At 44.2% G+C, this 16723-nt stretch overlaps 1 protein-coding gene across 1 annotated transcript in view; it reads right to left on the bottom strand.

The window, feature by feature from the left end:
* acad8 (acyl-CoA dehydrogenase family, member 8) overlaps window positions 1-14907 on the bottom strand; it is a 43668-nt gene extending 28761 nt beyond the window's left edge. The window contains 2 exon segments of the mRNA XM_078198909.1: window positions 13227-13327; window positions 14736-14907. Of these exon segments, the coding sequence (XP_078055035.1) occupies window positions 13227-13327; window positions 14736-14907 (273 nt within the window).
* Between the last annotated feature and the right edge of the window lie 1816 nt (window positions 14908-16723).

Raw genomic sequence — 16723 nt, 5'->3', positions numbered from 1 at the left:
AGTGAAATCATGATCACAATGTAGATTACAGTCTGGGGGAACTGCTACAGCTCAATTTCTGAAGGAGCAACTTCTGGATTTCTGCGTTATTCTCTATATGATCCAACTCCTGACAGTTAGTGGAGAAGACTGAGCTTCGCTGTCTTTACCAGAGCAAAATCCAGGTCAGTACATTGTACATAATTACTCTCATTTAGAATACGTTCTGATCAGTATGAGAAATGGGGTTACTCTGTTTAAAAGTTGATCATTAACGGTATCCAACTGATGTTACTGGTTAATGTGTGATTAAAAAAATACACTGAAGGAATAGCAATGCCAACGTAATACTGATTCAAAATTAATCAACAATTGCTGTTCAAAGCTCATTAAATCACGCAAAAACATTGCAGGGAAGCACCAAAACATCCTGTCTAGTCTTTGGAAATGCAATTTAGTAGAGTGCCAAAGGACTGTCAAAACTCTAGGTTATATTCCTTGTGGTGAATTGGGTGTGATTGAGAAGGGAACCTGGTGGGGGTGATGTTCCCATGCCTTGTCCTAGCCATGGAGGTCAGATTGCTGAGTGCACTGTATGGACAGTACACATTGCAACCATAGTACATCAAGGGAATTTTAGATGAATGATAATTGCTGGAGCTGTAAATTCCTGGCAAATGTAAAGTATTCCATGACACTCCTGACTTTTGTCTTCTTGTGGACAGGCTTTAGGGAGCCTTCTTTGTTCCAAGGAAAATAACCCCAGTCAGCAAGTTGAGAAATTCTTCAGCGAGTTATTCGCAGCAGAATTTCCAGCTTCTGACCTAGCTACAGTATTTATATGTCTGTAAATAAATACGGTAGCACAGTGGTTAGCACTGCTGCTTCACAGCTCCAGGGTCCCGGGTTCGATTCCCGGCTCGGGTCACTGTCTGTGTGGAGTTTGCACATTCTCCTCGTGTCTGCGTGGGTTTCCTCCGGGTGCTCCGGTTTCCTCCCACAGTCCAAAGATGTGCGGGTTAGGTTGATTGGCCAGGTTAAAAATTGCCCCTTAGAGTCCTGAGATGCGTAGGTTAGAGGGATTAGTGGGTAAATATGTGGGGGTAGGGCCTGGGAGGGATTGTGGTCGGTGCAGACTCGATGGACCAAATGGCCTCCTTCTGCACTGTAGGGTTTCTATGATTTCTATGAAACTGAAGGTGGAGATTTTTTATTGCGGCAGAAGATACTATAGAATTTTCTTGAAAGTCCAGTTTTAGCACACAGACTACAGAGCCTGCAAGGGTGAACTAAATCTTTTCAAGCTCATGAGTTGCTGAGGCACTTTTACTAATCTAGAGTCATCTGAATGAAATCCATCGCTAAACCCGATCACCAAGTCCGAGCCTCAACACGTTACATCAAGAGTTTGTAAAAGAAAAAAGCTGTTAAATTACTCGGGCTCTTGGAAATGCTGAACCGTCCAATTCATAAATAGCAAGCCTGTGTTTAATTTGAACACTCCATTATTTGCGACAGTAAATTGTTGAACTGAATAAGTCGGCAAATAGCTGACCCATGCAACCATCGTTAAAAGTATTTCTTCCAGAAACACGCTGCCGCCATTTTGCAGAGCCCGCCAAAACCAATGATCAATGGGAAGTCCTTTATACTGCTATGAACAGCTACTCCATCTTGTAAGGTCTTAAAGCTGTATCTACATTTTAAATATCTTTAACATGGATCAGAATTCCACACTTCCAACTCCACTTGGACCAGTCCAAGAGTCCAATCCAACAGAACACTTAAATCCTTGAGAGATGACTTTTCACATTGAGTATATCAAATCTCAGTAAAAATAAATCAGAGGAAGACCAGATTATTGTGTGTCTTCTTACTGGTTTGGAGATCTCGCAAATCACATTATCTTGATGCAAGGTATTGAATCCACAACCAGCCTCCTGGAACTATTAAAAGCCTTTGAAAAATATTTTTTATCCTTACGTTGAGCAGTCTGGGAATGGAGAGATACAAATGAATGGTCTAGTTGAACCAAGGAGCGGCACAGGCTTGGAGGGCCGAAGGGCCTGTTTCCTGTGCTGTACTGTTTTTTGTTCTTTGTACGTTCTGGCCCTTTATAAGCTCTGAAAAGTGGCAAAATGAGCAAATGACAGCACCCAAATAAACTACACAAGGGCACCAGAGAGGCACAGAGCTCCCCAGAACCCCCAGTAATATATCTTTATAGGAAGCTCCAGCTCATATTTCCAAATTAATTCTGTTTTGATGACTCAGCTATGTTTCCGGAACTGTACCAGCAGTTGGCAGTGAATGACAAGGAAAAAGCCCTATGGGCAGGCAGAGCAAGAAAAAACACAATTACAATCAGAGAATATTCATAACTAAGCCAAGTTTGAAGAATTTAAACCTGAAGAACCGCCAGCATGATAGCAGACAAGAGATACACTCAAATAAGAAAAATGGGCTGAAAAATGGCAAATGGAATTTAACGCAGACAAGTGTGAGATATTGCACTTTGGAAGGACAAACCAAAGAAGAACGTACAGGGTAAATGGTAGGACACTGAAGAGTGCAGTTGAACAGAGGGATCTGGGAATACAGGTACAGAATTCCCTAAAAGTGACGTCACAGGTGGATAGGGTCGTAAAGAGTGCCTTTGGTACATTGGCCTTTATAAATCGGAGTATCGAGTATAAAAGTTGGAGTGTTATGGTAAGGTTATATAAGGCATTGGTGAGGCCGAATTTGGAGTATTGTGTACAGTTTTGGTCACCTAGTTACAGGAAGGATGTAAATAAGATTGAAAGAGTGCAGAGAAGGTTCACAAGGATGTTGCTGGGACTTGAGAAGCTGAGTTACAGAGAGAGATTGAATAGGTTGGGACTTTATTCCCTGGAGCGTAGAAGATTGAGGGGAGATTTGATAGAGGTGTATAAGATTTTGATGGGTATAGATAGAGTGAATGCAAGCAGGCTTTTTCCGCTGAGGCTAGGGGAGAAAAAAACCAGAGGGCATGGGTTAAGGGTGAAAGGAGAAAAGTTTAAAGGGAATATTAGGGGGGGCTTCTTCACGCAGAGAGTGGTGGGAGTGTGGAATGAGCTGCCGGATAAAGTGGTAAATGCGGGGTCACTTTTAACATTTAAGAAAAACTTGGACGGGTTCATGGATGACAGGGGTGTGGAGGGATATGGTCCAAGTGCAGGTCAGTGGGACTAGGCATAAAATGGTTCGGCACAGACAAGAAGGGCCAAAAGGCCTGTTTCTGAGCTGTAATTTTCTATGGTTCTATGGTTCTAAGTCATTGCCTTGAAAGACTTTGAGGGACCAATACACATTCCTGGAAGCACACAAGGAGTTAAATAAAACAAGATGCTGAATGATTCTTCAGAAAAAGCTGCGTTCGAGTTTTCAATAGTGACAAGACAATACACTGAAATGCAGAATGAAAGACAAGAGTGTAATAAGAAAATATAAAATTAACAGAACTCATTGTTCTTTGTAATCATATAGTACATAACTGTTCAGCAACATGATGGAATAAAGACGACCTTGAGCAGCAAAATTGCAGAGCAGCAGAACAAACTCGAAACTCTGGTAAATTGCAAGAAAACACAAAAGATAATTGAGCTTTGCAATAAGTCACATGCTACAAGGATTCTTTAGGTCAGTGCTTGTTCCTCTGAAGTATTACAAAGTTCAATAAAATGTGTTCAATGCCACTCTGAAAGAAAATTAGAACCAGTTTTCAAAAAAAAACTCAGGAATTCCAGAAGGAAGCCGAAAGATACAAGAAATAGATTGCAGCACTGAAGGAAACAGTTTGGAAGGAACCTTGGAAAACCATTACATTTCCAAACAGACTTGTGAAGAGATGAAAATCAAGAACAAGTGGTAGCCGAAAATAAACAGTGCGAGGTGTTTCAAAGACAATTGGTATTAATGCAATTACAGAACAAAAGATTGAAGGTTAGCAGAGGACTTACACTCTGCCAAGGAAAGACTGACCCAGTGTAGAGAATCAACTGTCACACACCAAAGGTGAGCTTGTTAAGGAAAAACAAAAACTGATGCCACTCAAAGGAAGTACAACATGTGAAAGAGGATTTGAACTGCCCCTCGCACCTTAAACCTGTGCTCCAGTTTCCTCCCACAGTCCAAAGATGTGCGGGTTAGGTTGACTGGCCAGGTTAAAAAAAAAATTGCCCCTTAGAGTCCTGGGATGTGTAGGTTAGAGGGATTAGCGGGTAAATATGTGGGGGTAGGGCCTGGGTGGGATTGTGGTCGGTGCAGACTCGATGGGCCGAATGGCCTCCTTCTGCACTGTAGGGTTTCTATGATTTCTATGATTAGCAGCTGGACCCTGATAAAGGTATTGACATGAAGAATGTGCCAGTTGATGGTGACTGACTGTTAACTCCCAAGCATTGTTTGAAATTTAAACCAGGCAACTCAATTTTGTTTTGTCGAGCGATTGCCCTGAGGAATGAATGATTGAGCTAAATAAAAGAAATGACGGCCCAAACAGGTGCAGTGTGTGTATACATGTTGTGTCTGCAAAGAACAGGGCCCAAATATGTGGATGATATGTTTGGTATATTTAAATCAGGTATGTAATAATTTCCTTACATGTCTTAATGGGCTCCATCCTGCACTCAAATTCACCTTTGAAATGGAGCAGTCAAATGAGCTCCTTCCTTTGACATATTGGTTGAGAAATTTGCCAGGGAGTTCTCTACCCGTCTACCGCAAGCCCACTTCATCGGTCAATATACACATTGGGATTCTTACAGTTCCTCATGCTGCAAGCTTGGCCTTATCGGAAATCTCGTAAATAGGGCCCAAGTCATTTGCTCACCATGCAAGCTTGATGATGAAGTGGGGCACATCAAAAACATCCTGCAGGATAATGGCCACCTGATCAGCTCACTTCGTGCTGTATATCGCGCAAACTCATCAACAGGCCGAGGCCAATGCTTTAGAGCTTGAAAAGTACCCAGTCTGTCTCATTACTGTGGAAAGACAAGCTCACGCTGTCACTATGCAATATGAGGAGGCGATGACCGAGTGGCATTGTCACTGGACTAGCATTCCTGAGGTCCAAGGTAATACTCCGGGGATAAAAGCAAATTACTGCGGATGCTGGAATCTGAAACGAAAACAGAAAATGCTGCATTATTTTAGCAGATCCGACAGCAGCTGTGGAGAGAGAATAGAGTTCTGACGAAGAATCATCCAGACTTGAAATGTTAGCTCTGTTCTCTCTCCTCAAAAATGATGTCAGAAGGGCGAAATCACTTTGATAGGGTTGTACTATAGGCCCCCAAATATTCGGCAGGAAATTGAGGAGCAAATATGTAAGGAGATTACAGATAGCTCCAAGAAAAATAGGGTGGTAATAGTTGGAGATTTTAACTTTCCCAACATTGACCGGGATAGTCATGGTGTTAGAGGGTTGGATGGAGAGAAATTTATTGAGTGTATTCAGGAGGAATTTCTCATTCAGATGGCCTGACTAGAGAGGGGGCAAAACTTGACCTCCTTTTGGGAAATAAGGAAGGGCAGGTGACAGAAGTGTTAGTGACCATAATTCTATTAGTTTTAAGATAGCTATGGAGAATGATAAGTCTGGCCCAAAAGTTAAAATTCTAAATTGGGGCAAGGCCAATTTTGATGGTTTCAGGCAGGAACTGTCAAAAGTTAATTGGGGGAGTCTGTGGGAAGGCAAAGGGACGTCTAGTAAGTGGCACGCTTTCAAATGTGTGTTAACCAGCGTTCAGGGTAAACACATTCCTCTTAGAGTGAAGGGCAAGGCTGGCAGAAGTAGGGAACCCTGGATGACTCGGGATATTGAGGCCCTGGTCAAGAAGAAAGAGGCACATGACATGCATAGGCAGCTGGGATCAAGTGAATCCCTTGAAGAGTATAGGGGGTGTAGGAGTAGAGTTAAGAGAGAAATCAGGAGGGCAAAAAGGGGACACGAGATTGTTTTGGCAGATAAGGCAAAGGAGAATCCAAAGAGTTCTACAAATACATAAAGGGCAAAAGAGTAACAAGGGCGAGAGTAGGGCCTCTTAAGGATCAACAAGGTCATCTACGTGCGGATCCACAAGAGATGGGTGAGATCCTAAGTGAATATCCCTCATCAGTGTTTACTGTTGAGAAAAGCATGGGTGTTAGTGAACTTGGGGAAATAAACAGTGATGTCTTGAGTGTACATATTACAGAGAAGGAGGTACTGGAAGTTTTAAAGTGCATCAAGGTAGATAAATCCCCAGGACCTGATAAAGTGTATCCCAGGACATTGTGGGAGGCTAGGGAGGAAACTGCGAGTCCCCTAGCAGAGATATTTGAATCATCGATAGTCACGGGTGAGGTGCCTGAAGATTGGAGAGTGGCAAATGTTGTGCCTTTGTTTAAAAAGGGCTGCAGGGAAAAGCCTGGGAACTACAGGCCAGTGAGCCTCACATCTGTGGTTGGTAAATTGTTGGAAGACAGGATCTACAGGCATTTAGAGATGCAAGGACTGATTAGGGACAGTCAGCATGGTTTTGAGAGTGGAAAATCATGTCTCACAAATTTGATTGAGTTTTTTGAAGGGGTAACCAAGAAGGTAGATGAGGGCAGTGCAGTTGATGTTGTCTACATGGACTTTAGCAAGGCCTTTGACAAGGTACCACATGGTAGGTTGTTGCATATGGTTAAATCTCACGGGATCCAGGGTGAGGTATCTAAATGGATACAAAATTGATGGTTGTAGAGAATTGTTTTTCAAACTGGAGGCCTGTGACCAGCGGTGTGCCTCAGGGATCAGTGCTGGGTCCACTGTTATTTGTCATTTATATTAATGATTTGGATGAGAATATATGAAGCATGGTTAGTAAGTTTGCAGATGACACCAAGATTGGTGGCATAGTGGACAGTGAAGAAAGTTATCTCCAATTGCAACGGGATCTTGATCAAATGGGCCAGTGGGCTGACGAATGGCAGATGGAGTTTAATTTAGACAAATGCAAGGTGAGGCATTTTGATAGATTGAACCAGGACAGGACTTATTCAGTTAATGGTAGGTCGTTGGGGAGAATTACAGAACAAAGAGATCTAGGGGTACAGGTTCATAGCTCCTTGAAAGTGGAGTCACAGGTGGACAGAGTGGTGAAGAAGGCATTCAGCATGCTTGGTTTCATCAGTCAGAACACTGAATACAGGAGTTGGAATGTCTTGTTGAAGTTGTACAAGACATTGGTAAGGCCACACTTGGAATACTGTGTGCAATTCTGGTCACCCTATTATAGAAAGGAGATTATTAAACGAGGAAGAGTGCAGAAAAGATTTACTAGGATGCTACCGGGACTTGATGGATTGAGTTATAAGGAGAGCCTGGATAGACTGGGACTTTGTTCTCTGGAGCACAGGAGGCTGAGGGGTGATCTTATAGAGGTCTATAAAATAATGAGGGGCACAGATCAGCTCGATAGTCAATATCTTTTCCCAAAGATAGGGGAGTCTAAAACTAGAGGGCATAGGTTTAAGGTGAGAGGGAAGAGATACAAAAGTGTCCAGAGGGACAATTGTTTCACTCAGAGGATGGTGAGTGTCTGGAACAAGCTGCCAGAGGTAGTAGTAGAGGCGGGTACAATTTTGTCTTTCAAAAAGCATTTAGATATTTACATGGGTACGATGGGTATAGAGGGATATGGGCCAAATGCGGGCAATTGGGATTAATGTAGGGGTTTTACAAAAAAGGGCGGCATGGACCAGTTGGGCCAAAGGGCCTGTTTCCATGCTGTAAACCTCTATGACTCCATGACGTGATTTTCCAGCATTTTCTGTTTAATACTCTGGGATCCTGGATTCAAACCCTACCATTGCAAATGGTGAAATTTGAGCTCCATAAAAATTAAGAATTAGAAGTCTAATGATGACCATGAAACCACGGTCAATTGTCTGGTTCATCTCATTCACTAATGTCCTTTACGGAAGGAAATCTACCCATCCTTACCCAAAAATGCAGTTGACTGTTAAATGCCCTCTGAAATACCCTAGCAAACCACTCAGTTCAAGGGTAATTTGGGATGGGTAGTAAATGCTGGCCCAACCAATGATGCTCACTTTTTGTGAATGAATAATTTAAGTAAAGTCGGCAGACTGGCAAAAGGCAAGGTACAAACCATACCCAATCAGTCCAGACACAGTGTCTAATAAACCCCTTGGACCTTAACCTGGTGTTGTGAGACTTCTTACAGTGTCTACTTGTTAGGATACAAGATCAGAAACCCCAAGGTACATTATGAAGTTGGACTAGACCCCACCTATTTTGCTATTGTGGCATTGTGAGATATGATTTTTCACTCCAGGCACATTTCTACTGACAAACTGGAAGCTTTAATCAAAACAAACTTTATTTAACAGTACAGTTTAACCATAACAAATGAGTTAGCTTAACATGTACCAATTGAACAATATTTAAACATGACAAGATACAGTTCTTAACTGCTAACCTATCTCTATTAGTTCCAATTCAAACAATATTCCTCATAAACTTAGACAACTCTTGAAAATCAAATCCGTTAGCAAAAACCCAAGATTAAGTGCTTGTACTGGTTAACAGTCCTAGAACTTTATGAACACTTCTGGGGAAGAGAGGAAAGAGAGACACAGAGAGACACCTGTCTTCTCACAGCCCCAAACGGCGACCTCCAAGAGAGAGACAGACAGACACACAGACAGAAAGACACCTCGTGTTCTTTCAGAACCAGGCATAAACTGACTGTTTTTAAAAATTGTCTCTCCTGCAAGCTTAGGCGCACCTATTAACAAATGACTCTGTCTCTTGTCAATCAACCAAATCAAAATCCTACTCTGAAACCCCAAAGAAAACCTAAGTAAACACAAATGCATTAACTCTGTTTAGACAAACACACCATTACCTAAAATCAGTCATAATACCGCATTCTCAACATTGAAGCGGCCAGCTGCCCAGACAAATCAGCACCATGTAAAACAGAGTTGAATTTTAAACATACCCTTTACAAGAAACATGGTATATATACCTTTCTTAAAGGCACAGTATCATTACACAACATCAGATGGGATTTGTCGATTGGACAACATTTATTGAATAATCCTTGGTGTGCTAAGAATTATGCTCACAAGTAATTTAAGATAATCAGTTGAGCTCTCAGTACATATCCATATATTGCAAAGTTAAATATATCACATAGCGCCCTGTTCTTTGCAGACAGAAAGAACATGTACACACATTGCACCTAAACAAAATAACTTACAGTCATTGGCTGTTTCATTTCTCAGGGTAATGACTTGCCCAAAGTCAAGTTCCCTGGTTTAAATGTCAAACAATGCTAGGCAGTTAATTGTCAAACAATCAACTAGTGCATTCTCTATGGCAATGCCTCTATCAGAGTCCAGCTGCCAATCAGCACTCTCTTCTCATACAGTATAAATTGGTTTTCCATGACATTGGCATTCTTGTGAATTGTCCTGATGAGTGCAAGATGAAAAGCTTCAACAAAATATCTCTTTTTCAGCAATATTAAAGTTCTGTACTATCAAACGAGGACTTGTGCAAACAAATACAAAGACAGACCTTCAATTAAAATTCAATGAACTTCAAGCATTAGCTGTCTCTAGTCAACATTGTGAGAAATGCTTGGAACCGCAGAGGTATGGCAACAAACAAGCTGCTGTACATCATCTGTAACCAGTCTTTCTCTGTCCTGAACAAGGAAGTGTGCCTAGCCCTGGATCTCCTCGAGTCAGCAGAGGATGTCAAGATTTCCAGTCAGACTGATTATTAGCCAGCCAGACCAGCATGGTCCTGAGTACTCAAACACCAAATGGTATTCAGACTCAGATTTCACCTTTGATCTCTTGTCTCGGCAGAGCAGGTTTGCCCATTATCATTCCATTTGGATGGATTAGCCATGCTGAATGTGCAAGGTTACGGAGATAGGGCAGGGTAACAGGAGAGGGCCTGGCTAACACACTGTCAGAGAGTTGGTGCAGACTCAACGGGCTGAATGGTCTCCTTAAGACCATAAGACCATAAGACATAGGAGCGGAAGTAAGGCCATTCGGCCCATCGAGTCCACTCCACCATTCAATCATGGTTGATTTCAACTCCATTTACCCGCTCTCTCCCCATAGCCCTTAATTCCTCGAGAAATCAAGAATTTATCAATTTCTGTCTTGAAGACGCTCAACGTCTCGGCCTCCACAGCCCTCTGTGGCAATGAATTCCACAGACCCACCACTCTCTGGCTGAAGAAATTTCTCCTCATCTCTGTTCTAAAGTGACTCCCTTTTATTCTAAGGCTGTGCCCCCGCGTCCTAGTCTCCCCTGTTAATGGAAACAACTTCCCTACGTCCATCCTATCTAAGCCGTTCATTATCTTGTAAGTTTCTATCAGATCTCCCCTCAACCTCCTAAACTCCAATGAATATAATCCCACGATCCTCAGACGTTCATCGTATGTCAGGCCTACCATTCCTGGGATCATCCGTGTGAATCTCCGCTGGACCCGCTCCAGTGCCAGTATGTCCTTCCTGAGGTGTGGGGCCCAAAATTGCTCACAGTACTCCAAATGGGGCCTAACCAGTGCTTTATAAAGCCTCAGAAGTACATCCCTGCTTTTGTATTCCAAGCCTCTTGAGATAAATGACAACATTACATTTGCTTTCCTAATTACGGACTCAACCTGCAAGTTTACCTTTAGAGAATCCTGGACTAGGACTCCCAAGTCCCTTTGCACTTTAGCATTATGAATTTTGTCACCGTTTAGAAAATAGTCCATGCCTCTATTCTTTTTTCCAAAGTGTACGACCTCGCACTTGCCCACGTTGAATTTCATCAGCCACTTCTTGGACCACTCTCCTAAACTGTCTGAATCTTTCTGCAGCCTCCCCACCTCCTCAATACTACCTGCCCCTCCACCTATCTTTGTATCATCGGCAAACTTGGCCAGAATGCTCCCAGTCCCGTCATCTAGATCGTTAATATATAAAGAGAACAGCTGTGGCCCCAACACTGAACCCTGCGGGACACCACTTGTCACCGGTTGCCATTCTGAGAAAGAACCTTTTATCCCAACTCTCTGCCTTCTGTCTGACAGCCAATCGTCAATCCATGTTAGTACCTTGCCTCGAATACCATGGGCCCTTATTTTACTCAGCAGTCTCCCGTGAGGCACCTTGTCAAAGGCCTTTTGGAAGTCAAGATAGATAACATCCATTGGCTCTCCTTGGTCTAACCTATTTGTTATCTCTTCAAAGAACTCTAACAGGTTTGTCAGGCACGACCTCCCCTTACTAAATCCATGCTGACTTGTCTTAATCCGACCCTGCACTTCCAAGAATTTAGAAATCTCATCCTTAACGATGGATTCTAGAATTTTGCCAACAACTGAGGTTAGGCTAATTGGCCTATAATTTTCCATCTTTTTTCTTGTTCCCTTCTTGAACAGTGGGGTTACAACAGCGATTTTCCAATCCTCTGGGACTTTCCCTGACTCCAGTGACTTTTGAAAGATCATAACTAACGCCTCCACTATTTCTTCAGCTATCTCCTTTAGAACTCTAGGATGTAGCCCATCTGGGCCCGGAGATTTATCAATTTTCAGACCTTTTAGTTTCTCTAGCACTTTCTCCTTTGTGATGGCAACCATATTCAACTCTGCCCCCTGACTTTCCTGAATTGTTGGGATATTACTCATGTCTTCTACTGTGAAGACTGACGCAAAGTACTTATTAAGTTCCTCAGCTATTTCCTTGTCTCCCATCACTAGATTACCAGCGTCATTTTGGAGCGGCCCAATGTCTACTTTTGCCTCCCGTTTGTTTTTAATGTATTTAAAGAAACTTTTACTATCATTCCTAATGTTACTGGCTAGCCTACCTTCATATTTGATCCTCTCCTTCCTTATTTCTCTCTTTGTTATCCTCTGTTTGTTTTTATAGCCTTCCCAATCTTCTGACTTCCCACTACTCTTTGCCACATTATAGGCTCTCTCTTTTGCCTTGATGCATTCCCTGACTTCCTTTGTCAGCCATGGCTGCCTAATCCCCCCTCTGATAACCTTTCTTTTGTTTGGGATGAACCTCTGCACTGTGTCCTCAATTACTCCCAGAAACTCCTGCCATTGCTGTTCTACTGTCTTTCCCACTAGGCTCTGCTTCCAGTCGATTTTTGTCAGTTCCTCCCTCATGCGCCTGTAATTACCTTTATTTAACTGTAGAACCTTCACATCTGATTCTGCCTTCCTTCTTTCAATTGTAGGAGGCCATTCCTTCTGCATTGTAGGAATTCTATGGCTTTCGCTGGACTAGTAATCCAAAGACCTGGGCTAATTCTCTGGGGACACAGGTTCAAATCTCACCATCACAGCTGAATTCAACTAATAAAAGCTGGATCTCCGAGTTTGCCTCAGTAACAGTAACCATGAAATGATCACTGTAAAAAACATTTTTGAATCAGAATTCCTACAATGCAGAAGGAGGCCATTCGGCCCATCAAACTTGCATGGACAACAATCCCATCCAGGCCCTCTCCCCACAGCCCCATGTATTTACCCTGCTAATCCCCCTGACAACAAGGGACAATTTAGCAGGGCCAATCAACCTAACCTGCACATCTTTGGAGTGTGGGAGGAAACCGGAGTACTCAGAGGAAACTCACGCAGACACGAGGAGAATACGCAAACTCCACAGACAGTCACCAAGGCCAGAATTGAACCTGGGTTCCTGGCACTGAAGCAGCTAGTTCACTATTGTCCTTAGGGAAGGAAATCTACCGCCCTTACCTACTTGTGATTCCAACTCCACAGTAATGTGGCTGACTCTTAACTACCCTTTGAAATATACCAATAAGGTACTCAGTTCTAGGGTAATAAATGCTGGCCTTGTTAGTAATGCTCAAATCCCATGAAAGAATAAAGAAAAATACTTTTCAGTCTTCACTCGTGTCATCAATGCTAAGGGGGATGTCATTGGAGCTCAGAGTCACGTGTTGCTCAATTGTCAGATATGACAGCTGGACATGTCAGTATTGTGATTGGATTCAGCAGTTCTGGGACCACTTAGCAGTGTCGCTATAGTCTGACGCTAGTTGTCAACTGGTTGGTAAAAAATATAAATCTGCGGATGTGTAAAGCTCAATCAGGCTGGAGTTGATTGGTTTGTCTGCAGTATTCTAACTCGGTGCAGTGTTCGGTGCTATGAACATGTATCTTTACCTTCTGATCCCACTCTGCCAGGTGTGGAGCCATCTCATTCCCAACAAAATTGAAGGCCACTTTCTGGAATTCTTTTTGGTCATCTGAGAGCCCGATGGAGGCTGGAAGAGAAAGGTGGGGATATTATTTGACAGCAGGAGGCCATTCAGCCCATCCTATCAGTGCCAGCTCCCTAGTGGAAGTAAAACCAGCTTCCACAACAACTCACTTCATTCCAAAGTTTCTCTGACTCTAATTGTGTGTGTCCTGGTTACTCTGCTGTCTGTACACAGTGTCCCCTGATTTACTCTGATTAAGACATTCCCAATCTTCAACATTTAAATCCCCCATTGCTGAGGGAAATCCTCCCTCAGTCTCCCGACACAATGGGGGCTTTCATTCCTGGCGCCAGGTTCCTGGGCCCGGCTCACACCCCCCGGGTTGGGCCCGGCTCCCAGACCCCATTCCACAGCCTGGGGCCACTCACAGTCGATGCAGCTGTGCGCGGCTCTGCCGGGGAGCCAGGTCCGCACCGGGAGAAACTTCCAGAGGCAGCACGAGGCTCTGAGCGCCATTGTCCTGGGAACTGCAACCGGCCCGGGGGTGGGGCTACTGGAGTAGGGGTCAGAGGTGGCAGGGCGAGCGGGGGTTGGGGCAGGTGGGGGAGGGGCTTGTGAGGGTGGGGCTATCGAGTGTAATGGGGTGGGGATAGAAGGCGCAGAGATAGAGGGGCGGGCATAGAGGGCGCAGAGATAGAGGTGGTCGGGCTAGTGGGGAGGTGGGGCTAGTGGGGGTGGGGTTAGTGCAGGAAGGGCCATTGAGGAAGGGGCTAGTGGGGAGGGGTTGGTGGGAGTGGGGCTAGAGTGGAGGGTGGGATTAGAGTGGGTGGGGTTAGAATTGGGTGCAGGGTTGATATGCACAAGGTTGGGTGGGTGGGATTCAACTGAGCAGGGTTAGAGTGGATGGGGTTAGAGTGGGTGGGGTTAAAGAGGGCAGGGTTAGTTTGGGTGGGGTTAGAATGGGTGGGGTTAGAGTGGATGGGGTTAGAGTGGGTGGGGTTAAAGAGGGCAGGGTTAGTTTGGGTGGGGTTAGAATGGGCGGGGTTAGAGTGGATGGGGTTAGAGTGGGTGGGGTTAAAGAGGGCAGGGTTAGTTTGGGTGGGGTTAGAATGGGTGGGGTTAGAGTGGATGGGGTTAGAGTGGGTGGGGTTAAAGAGGGCAGGGTTAGTTTGGGTGGGGTTAGAATGGGTGGGGTTTGAATGGGCAGCATTAGAATGAAGGGCAGAGTTACTGTGGGTGGGATAAGAATTGGTGGGGTCACAGTGGGCAGGTTTAGTGTGTAGGGTTAGAATGGGCAGGGTTAAAGTGTGTGTGGTTAGGATGGGCAGGGTTACAGTGGGTTGGATTAGAGTGGGCAGGGTTGGTGTGAGTGGGGTTAGAATGGGCGGGGTTGCGGTGGTGGCTGGAGTGGGGGCAAGGTTAGAGTAGGTGGAGTTAGAGTGAATGGGGTTAGAGTGGAGGGCAGAGTTACTGGGGGTGAGGTTATAGTGGGTGAGGTTAGTGTGGGTACTGGACAAAGTTTCGGGCTGGTTGGCTGCAATGCTAAGTACAGCCTTTGGGGGAGGGCTGCTGTTTGCAACCCTGTTCTCCATGAGAGATTTCCATTTGTCCCCTTTCCCATGTTCACCTTCATTTCTTTCCATTTCCGTCTTGGTTTTTGACAGTTTAACACCCAACACATCTAATTCTGATGAAGAGTCAAATGGACTCGAAACATTACCTCTGCTTTCTCTCCCTATGGACGCTGCTCGACCTACTGAGATTTTCCAGCATTTTCGGTTTTTATTGCAGGTTCCAGCATCTGCAGCATTTTGCTTTTATTAGTAGTTGTTAATTGTTTTTCAGACAGGAGAAAGTTTTGTAGTAGAGTTCCCCACGGTTAGTATTGGGAACCCTACTCTTCGTGGTATGTAATAATGACCTGGACCTCACAAAACACAAATTCAGAAACTGAAGATGATATAAAACTTGGAAGTATTATGTGATGATACTGTGCCTTTAAGAAATGTATTTCAGCCATTGGATAGGTGTGGAGGTCACAGGGCAGTTGTCATGGGGGACTTTAACCTTCCAAATATTGATTGGAACCTTTATAGGTCGAATAGTTCGGATGGGGCAGTTTTTGTGCAGTGTGTGCAGGAGGGGTTCCTGAAGCAATATGTGGATAAGCCGACAAGAGGTGGGGCCACATTGGATTTGGTAATGGGAAATGAACCGGGCCAAGTGTTGGATTTGGTTGTGGGAGAGCACTTTGGAGATAGTGACCACAATTCGGTGTCTTTTGTTATTACAATAGAGAGGGAGAGGGTCATACAGCAGGGCATAGTTTACAATTGGGGGAGAGGTAATTATGATGCAATCAGGCGGGAATTAGGAAGCATAGGATGGGAACAAAAATTGTCAGGCAAAGGCACTAATGATAATTGGAACCTTTTCAAGGAACAAATACTGCGTGTCCTTGATAGGTATGTCCCTGCCAGGCAGAGAGGAAATGGCCGAGTGAGGGAACCATGGGTCACAAAAGAGGTGGAATGTCTTGTCAAGAGGAAGAAGGAAGCGTATGTTAGGTTGAGAAAACAAGGTTCAGTTGGCTCGATGGAGGGTTACAAGTTAGCAAGAAATGAGCTGAAAAAGGGGCTTAGGAGAGCTAGGAGGGGGCATGAGAAGTCCTTGGCGGGTCGGATCAAGGAAAACCCCAAGGCTTTTTACTCTTATGTGAGGAATAAAAGAATGACCAGGGTGAGGCTGGGGCCGGTCAAGGACGGCAGTGGGAATTTGTGCATGGAGTCAGAAGAGATAGGAGAGGTGATGAATGAATACTTTTCTTCGGTGTTCACCAAGGAGAGGGGCCATGTTTTTGAGGAAGAGAGGGTGTCACAGGCTGATAGGCTGGAGGAAGTAGATGTTTGGAGGGAAGATGTACTAGCAATTTTGAATAAACTGAAAGTTGATAAGTCCCCTGGGCCTGATGAAATATATCCTAGGATTCTTTGGGAGGCAAGGGATGAGATAGCAGAACCTTTGGCTTTGATCTTTGGGTCCTCACTGTCCACGGGGTGGTGCCAGAGGACTGGAGAGTGGCGAATGTGGTTCCTCTGTTTAAGAAAGGGAATAGAAATGACCCTGGTAATTATAGGCCGGTTAGTCTTACTTCGGTGGTTGGTAAGTTGATGGAAAAGGTCCTTAGGGATAGGATTTACGACCATTTAGAAAGATGCAGCTTAATCCGGGATAGTCAGCACGGATTTGTGAAGGGCAAGTCTTGCCTCACAAATTTGATAGAATTTTTTGAGGAGGTAACTAAGTGTGTAGATGAAGGTAGTGCAGTTGATGTCATATACATGGATTTTAGTAAGGCGTTTGATAAAGTCCCCCACGGTCGGCTTATGAAGAAAGTAAGGATGTGTGGGATAGAGGGAGGTTTGGCCGATTGGATAGGTAACTGGCTATCTAACAGAA

The sequence above is a fragment of the Mustelus asterias genome, chromosome 27 (assembly GCF_964213995.1).
Source record: "Mustelus asterias chromosome 27, sMusAst1.hap1.1, whole genome shotgun sequence".
Lineage (NCBI taxonomy): Eukaryota > Metazoa > Chordata > Chondrichthyes > Carcharhiniformes > Triakidae > Mustelus > Mustelus asterias.
This window is presented reverse-complemented; position numbering and strand designations above follow the sequence as displayed.